The sequence below is a fragment of the Manis pentadactyla genome, chromosome 10 (genome assembly GCF_030020395.1).
Source record: "Manis pentadactyla isolate mManPen7 chromosome 10, mManPen7.hap1, whole genome shotgun sequence".
NCBI classification, from domain to species: Eukaryota; Metazoa; Chordata; class Mammalia; order Pholidota; family Manidae; genus Manis; species Manis pentadactyla.
Window position 1 is genome coordinate 3,366,758 of NC_080028.1, and position 12,659 is coordinate 3,379,416.

Consider the following 12,659-nt stretch of genomic DNA (forward strand, 5'->3'; position numbering starts at 1 on the left):
CACGCCTTCAGAGCTACATGTGTGCGTGTGCACACACACACACATGCCTGCACACTGTCACATGCACACACCTACACACACGTCTGCCTGCATGCATTCCCACACACCCACACACCCACATACCTATACCTGTGTCACCGGGACACATTTCCTACACATACCAACACAACTGTACACGCACACACCTACAAATGTCTACCTGGACACATTCACATGCACACACACGAATACAAACATGGCTTTAGATTTTTCACTGGCCACGGATGTGCTGAGTACGTCAGGGCTGGTTTTTATGTGTAGACATTTTTGGGCAGTGGGAGGTGGAGTTGTCAGCCCCACTCCTAGTTGGTAACAGGAAACCAGTCCCTGTGAGGTGGGCTCATCTTTGGCACTAGCCACAATTCTCCTTAACAGCTGCTCCTTTTCTTTATCGCCGGCACACGACAGCTGAAATTCTAAAACAGGACAGTTCCCGGCGGCCCCGCCTGGGAGTCCATCGGCGTGTGCAGCAGTCGGCTCCTCTGGGCCCGCGTGCATGCTGCAGCCTCCCCTCTAGGCAAAGCAGCCTGCCCCTCGGCCTCCAGGAAGGCTCCAGGCACCCTGACAATCCTGCTGACAGCTGCCTGGCGGGGACATGTGCTCACAGGAAGGCCTTGCCCACTCAGGGAGGGACGTTACATCACGGCCCCTGGTGCGCCCCAGCGGTCTGACATCAGTAGTGGCCCCTAGGTTCCCTGGTGCTTCCAAAAACAGAACATTGTCTCCTGAAATGCTTGCATGAAAAACCACAATGGCTGTAGAGGGTCAGGACTGGGCCAGCCGTGTGGAACTGTGGGGCATCAGTGGGGGCAGGGCAGCAGGAAAGCGGGAGGGTATTTGGAGAAAAAAAATACCTATAAAATTGTAGAGAATTTGGAGGTGACAGGGACACCCATCTCCACTCCGAGGGTGATGCTGACATCGCAGTGCCTTGGTCTGGGCGCTAAAATACAGATGGAACCCCCTTGGGGGACTGTGTCCCTCCCTGACTCGGAAGCCTGATGGTGGCCATGAGCACCCAGGTCACAGCCCACCCAGTTTTCAGTGGGGGATTCGAGTGACCTCACAGAGGCGGTGTGGCCAGTGAACAGCCGAACTGGGCATAAACCCAGGACCTTAAAGTCTGAAGCCCGTGCTCTTGACCGTAACCTGCCAGCCTACGGTACACATCCAGGTGGCTTCTGATTTCTCATGTGTCAAAAACAATGCTTCAAGGGGATCATACATAAACCTGCATCTGAGTCTCTGATCATTTTAGGACAAGTATGAGGTGGTGCACAGTACATTTGCCCAGAGATGAGAGGGGGGGTGCTCTCCTGCCCTGTCTAGCATGGAGGGCCCCCAGGAAGCCACCTGCTAGGGGAGCATGGTGGGGGCAGCGGTAGGAGGCCCAGCAGCCAGGCTGGGACCTCAGTGTCTCCAAGAGCAGGGTCTCTGCAGCGTCTGGAGTCCCATGCGCTGCTTGGGGTTTTTTGCAGGAGAATCACTACAGGCCCCCGGACCAGGATGCCTGCCTGCCATGTGACTGTTTCCCGCATGGCTCCCACAGCCGCACCTGTGATGTGGACACAGGGCAGTGTGCGTGCAAGCCCGGCGTCATCGGCCGCCAGTGCAACCGCTGTGACAACCCTTTTGCTGAGGTCACCATGCTTGGCTGTGAAGGTCTGTGTTGTCCCTTGGCCCCGTTAGGCCACGTTGCGATGACGGGCTGCTGGGCTCATGTGCATGCGCGTGTCTGTGTGTGCAGTGCACACTCCTCGGCTTTGGGGAATTCTTGGCAGCCTCGTGGTCTGACTGTACACTTGGCCTTCTCTAACCTGGCTTTCCAGGAGGGGCTAGGCCAGAGCCTGGGTCCCCCGGCCCCTGTTCTAAACCTGATGGGAAGACAGGAGGGGTCCAGTTCCTGGCAGTGGCAGGCCTGCTTCGGGGGAGCGTGCGGAGAGCTGCGCACATTCGGGAGGTCGGCCATGCCGGGCTGAGCTGCTTCCTTTCTCCATCCCCCAGTCATCTACAGCGGATGTCCCAGAGCATTTGAGGCCGGCATCTGGTGGCCGCAGACCAAGTTTGGGCAGCCAGCTGCAGTGCCCTGCCCCAAGGGATCCGTGGGTAAGTACCGTGGCCCGTGGCATCTGTTCTGGGCAGGAAATTGCGCTGAGGCATGTGGCTTATGGGATAGCTGGCCAAGGCGTCAGAACTCATTCAGTTCCTTGCTGAAAAATCTTTAGCCATAGTGTCAGGGAAAATTAGAGAACTTTCCTTACTAGTAATGACAGATGCGGAGAGGGCATAATGAGAATGTGAGGAGGACAGGCTGGCACTCAGAGGAGCTGCCTCGGCGGCACAGCGGTGGGCTGTCTGTGAACGGGATAGTAGCCACGTCGGCCCCACGAGGGGTCGGGAGCTCAGGGAGACGACGCGTGGAGGGCGCATGGGCCTGGGCCGGTCCTTGGCCGGCGTGCTGCACACATGGAAAGCGTTGGACCTCGGTGGGCGATCGGGCTGGCTTCTCCTTTCCGCAGACTCGCTCAGATGTCCGCTCGGTTGGCTCAGTTGCAGGCGTCTCAGGCAACCGTAAGGCCTGGCAGCAAACACCAGGCACTGCTAGACGCAGCCCCAGGCCTGAGAGAGCAAGGCTAGTGTGGGCTTCGTGGCCGTGGCACTTGCTGAGGGGTGCACGTCACCACTGGGGTCACGCCTCGCCTGCATATTCAAGCACACGTTAATTACCATGCAGATTTTGGGTTTCAGTGCCTGTTCTCTGCCCCTAGGAAACGCCGTGCGGCACTGCAGCGGGGAGAAGGGCTGGCTGCCCCCCGAGCTCTTCAACTGCACCACCGCCTCCTTCGTGGAGCTCAGAGCCCTGGTGAGCCGGCGCCCTGGGGATGGGTGTGGGGGCAGCAGGGCACACACCCACCCCTGCCCCGGCGCCTGTGGCAGAGTGTGGCCCTCCTGCCGGAGAAGCTCCGGGCCTGCCTCTGCAGGCAGGGTCCCCTCTTGGCGCCTGTCCTCTGGGCATCGTGCTCTCACCTCTTCCACTGGGTGTCTTTTTCCAAGTGCTTTTGAGCTGGATAGACCCTCCATTTTCACGTCAGTTTTATCAGACGAAGTGCTTTTTGGGGTTTTTCAAGTTTATTTTCTGACAAGTTTCCACAGGCAGATAGTGGGTTTCGGACTAGCAGGAAGCATGTACAGCGAGCACAGTGGGTTTGCAGACACCACCTTCCTCTCCTGATCCAGAATGAGAAGCTGAGCCGGAATGAGACGCGGATGGACAGCAACAGGTCCCTGAGGCTGGCCAAGGCGCTGCGGAACGCCACGCGGCACACGGGCTCACTCTTCGGCAACGACGTGCGGACGGCCTACCAGCTGCTGGCCCACGTCCTGCTGCACGAGAGCCACCAGCAGGGCTTTGAGCTGGCGGCCACACGGGACGCCAACTTCCACGAGGTGGGTGGGTGGTGGTCAGGAGCCCCGTCAGGGGAACCCACCTGTGTGGGACACTCTGAGCCCAGGCATCCTGCAGGGGTCAGAGGGCGGCCAGTGTCCACGCTCAGCTGTGAAAAGCTGTTGTACCCAATGTCCTCAAGGCAAAAGCCCACTTTTCAAATGTGAGCCGAGCCCAGGCCGGCACGGTGACCTGCAGAGGCCTGTCAGGGGCGTTTTGGCAATGCTTACATGGATAGCCCACTTACCCCACATGCCTCCTGTGATGTAGTCATTGCCCCATTTTACAGGTAGGGAAACTGAGGTGCAGCGAAGGCACACAGCCCTAAGGGGTAGCATTCCAGAGTGTCTGCTCCCACCCTTCACTGGGGTCCTGCTTGCAGACGGCCATGCACACCGTTGTGTTTTGTGTTTAAGTAACTGGCCCTTCTAAGAAATGTCTGTTGGCGATGACTGGTGAGGAGACCCATCCATCCTGATGTTTGGGAATTGCTCTGGAGGGTGGGGCAGGGTCACCTCATAATCCCCCTCCACTCACTCTAGGCCTCCCTTCCACACAGAGCACGTGGGGGGCCTCCCCACCCACACAGAGCACTTGGGGGGGCACCTTCCCACCCATACAGAGCCCCCAGGGCCTCCCCATCCACACAGAGCACTTGGGGACACCTCCCCACCCACACAGAGCCCCCAGGGCCTCCCCATCCACACAGAGCACTTGGGGGGGCCTCCCCACCTTCACAGAGCCTCCAGGGCCTCCCCGTCCATGCAGACCCCAGTACCCAGGCAGGGTCCCCTGTTTGCTTTCAGTCCAGGCCCACAGGCTTTGGTTGATGGACTTTCTTCCAGTTTTTGGTTCTTTGCAAACAGAAGTTCCCCCTCCTGGCTTCCCTCATGGGTTGTGGCCCCCCCAGGACAGCCCCATGTGTCTGCCCCATGCCACCCACCTGGACACATGAACCCTGAGGTGGGGGGTGGGACAGGAGTGTCACCTGCAGAATGACCGCTGCAGGCCCTTGGACCACATCACTGCACCCCGAGCAGAGGGGCAGCGGCTCCCACCGCCTGGCTTGCCTGCTGGGCTGGGGTTCCAACGTGCAGCCTTCTCCCCTTGGGGCTCAGTGTATGTGGTGAAACCGTGGCAGGCTTCTCTGTGGCAGTGTCTCTGGCACCAAGGACCTGGCCTGGCCTGCCTGGGAGAGCTAAAGGCTTTCTAGAACCTGGTGTGCCCATCACCTTAGCCAGGGCTCCGTGGCTGGCCACACACGGGAGCTGAGTGCCGTCCGTCTGTCCGTGTGACCAGGACATCGTCCATGCGGGCAGCGCCCTCCTGGCCCCAGCCACCCGGGCCTCCTGGGAGCAGATCCAGCGGAGCGAGGGGGGCGTGGCGCAGCTGCTGCGGCGCTTCGAGGCCTACTTCAGCAACGTGGCGCGGAACGTGCGGAGGACCTACCTGAGGCCCTTCGTCATCGTCACCGCCAACATGAGTAAGACTCCGAGGCAGCTTGGGGCTGGGGTGACAGGTCTGGCCCTCAGACGGGCCCCAGGGCCTGTCTGGGGTGCGGCCCCTGCTTAGCCATCTCTTAGGAAAGAGTCAACGCCTCTGGCCTCTGATTCCTTGTCTATAAAATGGGGACACAGGACCCTCCTTGTCCAGCCTTTTCCAAGGTGATCCGTGGAAACACACGTCGCTCCCAGGCCCAGGAAATCGGGGACAGGTGCCGGGCAGGGGAGGTGGGGAGCAGAGGTGCTCAGGCATGACCTCGGTGGTCTTCAGACATGACCTTGGTTGACGTGGGCCTTCAGAACCTGGGTGTGACACTGTCTGGAGAAGTGGGTGTGGAGGGTCTGGCCGTAGGTCTCACCCTCCGGGCTCACTCAGAGAGGTGCAGATCCGGGGAGGGGTATGGGCCAGGCCGGCCAGGCTCCTGGGCAGCGGGAGGACTCCTGCCCTCCCTGATCCAGGAGCTGATGCTTTGTGAGCCTAGTCACCTCCGGAGTCCAGGACAGCTCTGTTTAAACGGTCAGGCTCCTTCGTGGGGAGAAAGCCCTGTAGGGTAGAGCCAGGCCTCTCCTCGCCCAGACAGAGCTGGCAGGGGGCTATGTTCTCTCCTGTACAGGTTTATGAAGCAGCCCATGGTCATTTGGGTAGCACCAAGGGACTGTCCCTTCCCAGGGAGTCACCTCTGAATGCCCCTAGTCATCGGTCACCAGGAAGGCCTGGGCCTTACAAAGGCAATCAGTCAGGGACAGCCATCCCCCCGGTTTGGAATCGGTGAGGGCTGCAGAGAGCTGTCCGTGGGAGGGGTCGGGCATGGCGTGTGAGGGCACGATGTCCCCACAGTCCTCGCCGTGGACGTCTTCAACAAGTTTAACTTCACGGGAGCCAGGGTGCCATGGTTCGAGGACATTCATGAAGAGCTCCCGAGAGGGCTGGGGTCCTCTGTCATCTTCACGGCTGATTTCTTCAAACCGCCCGAGAGGAAAGGTATGGCCCCTGGGGGTCCTGTGGCCGTCCACGGATGGTGGGGTCCCTCTGCAGGACCCGACTGGCAGAACACGTCCCGTGGGTGTGGGGTGCACGCCTGCCCTGGAACAGCGCGGGGCCGGCAGGGCGTCAGCCGGTGTCGCCCAAGTGGCAATGGTGGGTCGTTTCTTACAAGTACTGAGCTGACTCCCAGCATGACGAGAGAGAGAGCACTTAAATTTGGAGCTCCAAGCCGTGAAAAGCTGCCTCTGTGTGTAGGTGAAATTTTAGAATCCCCACCCCGCACAAAAAAATTCCAGAAGCCATCTGTGTGCAATTCTTCGATCCTGGGTTAAGATTATAATACCAAACAGCTTAAACATTTTGAATTTTCTTAAAGCCTTTTTCACATATGCACCCCATCTACTGAAAAGATCTCAGAATAATGGGGCCTTGAAAACGCAAAATCTCTATGAAAATCCTACAACGGACACTTTGAAATGCTCTGGACCCTGGGCTTCCCACGTTGGCCCAAATCCCTCCTCTGCCCTGACTAGCAGGCAGGCGCTCGCCCAGCCCCGGCCTCCAGGCTCCGGCCACCCTCAGCCCAGGCAGTGCGTGAGGGTCGCCCATCCTGCTGGGGGAAGGAGCCCCAGGTGCCTCCCCGGAGGGGAGCCCTGGCGCCCACCTGCCAGCCTACTGGTCAGTGGGAGATTTGAGGAGCCGGTTGGGTTGTAGCAGAAACTAAGGCTTTAGACCCAGTGCACTGAGCAGATGGGGGGCCGGGAGCCGGGAGCGAATGGAGGGGGCGGGCTCGGGCAGGGCCGGCAGGGCCGGCTTTCACTGGGCGTGGGAGTCCAGCCATCTCCTGCCGCCAGGGAGAAGCAACTACCTGGGAGGCCGCAGACTTAGGGAGGAACAGAGGCGAGGAACACTTGGGGAGAACCGAGGCGGCCCCTCTGTTCCGTCCCCACTTTATGGAATCTTGCAGGAGTGGACACCTTGTCAATGGACGTGTGTGTAAAGGCGACCATATCCACCCAAGTCACGTCCCAGCCATGAGCGGTGGCATCTGGCACTGTGGTGGGGGCACCTGGGAGGACCATTCAGCTGGGGGAGCACTGGGGGGCATCGGGCTCTCTCACCTGAGCAAGCCGACAGCCTGTGCCTCCTTCCCCCCAGAGGGAGAGCTCGGACAGGTCGGTTAGGTTAGGTGAGCAGCATGCTGGAGCAGGTACAGTGGGTGCTGATGCCCTGCAGCCAGGCTGGCGAGGCTCCAGCCACGGCCTCCAAAAAGGGGTTCAGCACCAGCCCTGGGAAACGGGCCCCTGTGGCAGGCAGAGCCTCCTCCCCTGCGTGCCCGTGAAGCAGTGTTGCTGACCAGTCTGAGTGTCACACTAGGTGTGAGTAACTAGGGTTGTCAACCGGTCATGGACTGGAGCAGGGCCGGCAGGACAGTGAGTGTGTGCCTGCCTGTCTGACACCAGTTGCTCTTCCAAGTCATGGGCCGTCCGGTGTGCAGCGTCCCCGTCCACGGGGGGCAGAGGTGAGACCACACGCTGTGCCTTCCAGCCCGTCCCCAGGCTCACCTCTGTGCCCACCCTCTCCCCAGCTGCGTGGCCTCCCTCCTGCCTCCCAGGAGCCTGGGCTCTGCAGCAACACGCGCCAGATGGTGGGTGGCCTGGGTGCCTTCAGAGGGGACTCTGGACCAGGGGCAGCCAGGGGCACTTAGTTGGTTGCTGAAAATGTGGGTGCATGTAGGCGTGTGAATCTCCTGCAAGGTTAACAGAATTGGAGGGGCATGGCCGTCTGCTGCTGGAATGGGGCTGAGGGCCGATGCCCGGATGTGTAACTCTGTGCCGGACATGCAGACCCAGAAATCCAGGTTTAAACCAGGGCCTCTGGCATCCGTGGCTCCAGGCTGCAAGAAATTTTAAGAATGTACACCACATAATATGTATTTTTACTTACAAGATCTGTGCATGCCCTCCTGCACCCCTCGAGCATGTATATTCTAGAGCACGTCCAAGTCTTACAGGGTGTGGAAGCAGGGCACACCGACCCACACGGACCCCCCTCGGGTCTCTGTCCCTCCTGTGTGCTCTCGTGAGCAGGCCTGGGTGGGGGGACCCCTGCCCTGGGTGCTGGACATCAGCTGGCCATCACATGGTAGCTATTGCTTTTTTAAAAATTGTGAGATACATATAATAGAATTTACTGTGCTCACCATTTTGGGGTCACAGTCCAGCAACATTAAGCACATTTGTATCGTTGTGCAGCCATCACCATCCATCCCCACAACTCTTCCGTCTTGTAAAACTGAAACTCTGTCCCCATCGACACTGGCTCCCATGCCCCTTCCCCAGCCTCTAGAGACCACAATTGTGCTGCCTGTGGATTTGACAACTCCGGGTGCCCACGGATGTGGGGACACACAGTGGCTGGCTTCTTTCGCAGAGCCTGACGTCCTCAGGTGCATGCATGCTGTGGCGGGTGTCAGCGTGTCGTTTCTAAGGCTCGGTGAGGTCCCACTGGGTGGACAGACACTTCATCCTCCCACCACTGATGGGCGCTTGGGCAGTTTCCACCCCGTGTCGGCTCTGAGTTGTGCTGCTGTGAGCACGAGAGTCCAGGGGTCTCTGAACCCTGCTTTCAGTTCCTGGGGGCACCCACCTGGAAGTGGGGCTGCAGGGCTGTGCAGTGGCTCTGCATTTAATTCTTTGAGGAACTCCTACTGTTTTCCCAGAACTTCTCTTGATTTTAAGAAGCGTCCTCTCAGGTAGGAAGTGGTTTGCTGGGAGCCTGGGGGGCCGGCCCCCATCCTCACTCTCCGTGCTCATGTTGCAGAGGGCCCCACAGTGAGGCCAGCCAGTCGGAAGGCCACCCTGCAGACGGTGCTCCCTGGGCCCAGCGCCAAGGGGGAGGCCCCGTTCAGGAGGCGGAAGAGGCACCCTGAGGAGCCCGGCCAGTTTGCTGTCGCCCTGGTCATCATCTACCAGACTCTGGGGCAGCTCCTCCCCGAGCACTACGACCCTGACCGCCGCAGCCTCCGGTAAGGCCAGGAGGGCAGGGAGGGCCCGTTCCCAGAGGGCTCTGCGACCTTAAGTCCAAATCTAAACCACCTGGACACCTGTATAAGGACCTTACACCATGGTCCTGGCCCAAGGCCGGAGACCCCTGCCCTGTCATGTCCCTTAGAGGTTCTGGGTCTGCCAGACGGGCACTGTCCCTCGTGTTCCTGCCGGGAACACCCCCTGCCTGGCACACACCCGCCTCCTGCCTCGATGGACCACGCCCAGCATCGACTCGGACAGCTGATCCCCACACCTGTCTGCCTCGGGTCACTGGTGGTCCCACACTAAGGGCTGCTGAACACTGGCCCTAGAAGTGAATACTGCCCAGAAGGGCTTCCCGGCCCTGGTTGGAGGTGGGCGCACAGCGAGGCTTCTTTTCCAACCTTAACATTTTCCAGACCTCTCTCTGGGTCTGCAGCCTTCATAGCCATCGTCCTCGGTGGTGGTGTGGGGTCCCTCTGTGACCTGCCACTATTCCACCAGGGCCCTTGCTGGACGCCCCAGTTGCTCCCAGCACTCCCACCGTTATGTATTATGGGGCTGCAATACCTCCTGCACACTCTTCTCTTCATTTTTAAATGTACCGAATCAGCTTCAGCCCCGAGCTGACAGGCTCCCCAGGTGCCCCAAAGGCAGCAGAGCCTGCAGCCAGCTCGCCCCGGCAGTAGCACAGGGCGCTCTCTAGAGCAGAGGCCACAGCTCCCAGCTCTCCTGGAAAGCGGCTCGCCCCGTATGTGCACCGTGGCTGCACACAGGTTTTCGGCGAGTGTTTCTTAAGCGCGTCCGTCCCTGCGTCTGGCTTCCTGACTGCAGGTTGCCCAGCCGGCCCGTCATCAACACGCCGGTGGTGAGCGCGGTGGTGTACAGTGAGGGGGCTCGGCTGCCCAGCCCCCTGGAGAGGCCCGTGCTGGTGGAGTTCACCCTGCTGGAGACTGAGGAGCGCACCAAGCCCGTCTGCGTGTTCTGGAACCACTCTGTCATGTAAGGGGACGCCGGGAGCCAGGGGCCCCCGGGCCTCTGCATTTCTGGGGTGGGGGGCCGTTTGCTGAGGCTGGAGTGTGCCCACAGGCCCCCAACGCTCCTTTGGAGAAGGTCCCACAGGTGCTCTTCTGTGGTCTGCTGCTCCCTTCCAGCCCCTCACGGGGTAGGAGACGAGTCCCCTGCACGAGTTACATGTGCACGCTCAGACACGCACACCTAGAAACATAGATAGGCACGTGTGTGCACATGCACCCAGCTACCGACATGCACACACACATACACTCACACGGACATATACACCTAGAAGTAGACATGTACACACACAAAATTAGGCGCACATGCATGCATGCACACACAGGCGCACACAGATAACTGCAAAGGCCAGGAGACAGGGCCGTGCACCTGCAGGACTCGCATGAGGCAGCCGCCAACAGGCGCCCAGTCCAAGTGAGGCAGGGGCTCATTCCGCACACACATGGGAGGCGGGACTCAGAGACAGGGCCCAGGGCACAGCAGCAGGAAGGCCTAGATATGAGGAGGTCCTCATACCCAACAGTGGTCACTGACCTCAGTCAGCCTGCCCGTGGGACCAGTAAGCCAGCTACTGGGGCTGGTGTGACCCCTCGGAGGCCAGGCCTACCTACCTCTGCAGGATCCATTCACCTGACCCCCAACCCCACACTTGAAGCTAGGATAGGATTTTGTGCATTTGATTCTGTGCAACACACGTTCCCTAAAATTGTGGTTCCCCTGGATTGAGTGGGTGTCCACTAAGCAGGGCTGTGCTGGGTGCTGGTGCCAGGATGAGCATGCGGATGCCCAGCCTTGGGCTCATGCTTTGAAGCAGGTTGGGCTCAGCAGAGCCTGCACACGTCGCTCTGTTCCCCCCTGCATTTTCCGAATCCTGGTTAATGGGCGAGCGGTATAGTGTCTGGAGTATAATGGATGCTTGGCTTTCGGAAAGGACTGCAGGCCCCTGTTCACGGGGAGGGAGGTGTTAAGGCCTGCCCGGCAGGCCTCAGACTCAACTGTGTCTCATGGCCACTTGATTGGGTCCTGGCCATTAGCGATGGCTCTAATTACCCTCTCTTTAGGCGGCACCTATGGTTCCTGGACTGTAGAGTTCTTGACAAACACGTATCAGCCTCCACGCCCCATTTTACAGATGAGTAAACTAAGGATCAGAGAAATTACTTGATTTCCCCTGAGTCAGGAGAAGGTGGGGGCTCTCTCCGAGGCCCAGAACCCCCCGGCAGCTGGTCCTTGGGGGCTTCCCGTCCCAGAGTGGGGGGTAATGGTCGGGGCCTGCTTCCAGGCGGTTGTCATCGGACATGGTGCGACCTCAGGGTGGAAGTGTGACGCGAACGTGAGCTATTATTTCTTACATCAACTCAAAAGAAGAGTGAAGCACACAGTGGCTGCTGGACCACTGGCCAGTGTTTCTGCCAAAGAGGCGTGCAGTGGATCTCAGACATCCCCCTTCAAGTCTTACTGCCGGGTCCTCCTACCCAGGAGCTTCAGAGGGAAGGGCGAGTGTCCACCTGGTCCCAAGTGGCAGCAAGGGCTGGCTGCTGTCTTCTCTGGGTGACAGTGGCACTTGCCTTGGGCAGAGCAAGGACGCCACGTGGGCTCCAGCGGGGGCAGGAGGGCCTCGGAGGCCCCAGGGTGGAGGGATCTGCCTCACCCGCCTCCCTTTCCTCTGCAGCGTCGGCGGGACTGGAGGGTGGTCAGCCAAGGGCTGCGAGCTGCTGTCCAGGAACAGGACCCACGTCACCTGCCAGTGCAGCCACATGACCAGCTTTGCTGTCCTCATGGACATCTCCAGACGCGAGGTGGGCGCAGCTCCCCCAGGCAGCCTGGTTCCCAGACCTGCCCCTCTGCGAGTCCTGTCTTCCCTTCCAAGTGCTTTGAACAAATGGAGTCCAGGAGGGCTGGGTGGCCCTGTTAGGATTTCCGTAACAAAATGCCTTTAAAAAGGGCTTTCAAAGAGGCCAGGCTGTAAATTAAAAGCCGTGATGTCAGACCTGAACCTCAAACTGAGAAGAACCCCGGGGAGTACTCCTCACTTCACGGCGGGCTTCTCAGTGCCTGCCAGCCCGTGCTGCTGCTCCCGCCCTCACAGGAAGAAAGGAAGCTAATGGCGGGAGTAAAGGGGTATCTCCCTTCCCCGGGAGGCAGGAGGCTCCGTGGGGCAGCTAATGTTTAACCTGTAGTCTTTTCAGCGGCCTCTGGGCCTGACGTGGATGGGCTGTAGGGCCCCGAGCAGGGCAGCGGCGCGGTCAGCCGGGCACAGACGTGTTCAGGATGCTGGTGTCTAGGAGCCAGCGCGGAGGCCGGGGTGACCTCACCATTGCCTCCTTCGCAGGCCCGGCCATCACCCCCCTCGGGGCAGCAGGCCAAGCTCCTGTCACATTCTCAGGAGGGTGACTCAGCCCTGAGTCCTGCTGATGGACGCCAGGGTGGCGGGAGAGTGCCCTCAGGCCTTCCGCTGGCATGGCTGCGCGGGCGGGTAGCCCCGAGCCCAGGCCTGAGGGGGTTGTTAGTGTTACTTGTCCACATGGGGGTGGGACTTGGGGGTGGGGGACCCTCTCGTGACCAGGAAAGCTTGGCAGTGCCAGGAGCCGGCTCTTAGGTGAAGGAAGCTGACATTCAGGTAG

The 12,659-nt window shown here is 59.9% G+C and overlaps 1 protein-coding gene across 3 annotated transcripts in view; it reads left to right on the top strand.

Annotated features, from left to right (window-relative positions):
• The window catches only part of CELSR1 (cadherin EGF LAG seven-pass G-type receptor 1), a 126,710-nt gene that overhangs the window by 98,459 nt on the left and 15,592 nt on the right, over positions 1-12,659 (top strand). For all 3 annotated transcript variants that reach the window (XM_036906600.2, XM_036906601.2, XM_036906602.2), the window contains exons 15-23: positions 1,518-1,701; positions 2,044-2,145; positions 2,808-2,902; positions 3,277-3,486; positions 4,784-4,967; positions 5,825-5,968; positions 8,795-8,999; positions 9,835-10,002; positions 11,708-11,834. In XM_036906600.2, coding sequence (XP_036762495.2) covers positions 1,518-1,701; positions 2,044-2,145; positions 2,808-2,902; positions 3,277-3,486; positions 4,784-4,967; positions 5,825-5,968; positions 8,795-8,999; positions 9,835-10,002; positions 11,708-11,834 — 1,419 coding nt within the window. The remainder of the gene's footprint in view (positions 1-1,517; positions 1,702-2,043; positions 2,146-2,807; positions 2,903-3,276; positions 3,487-4,783; positions 4,968-5,824; positions 5,969-8,794; positions 9,000-9,834; positions 10,003-11,707; positions 11,835-12,659) is intronic.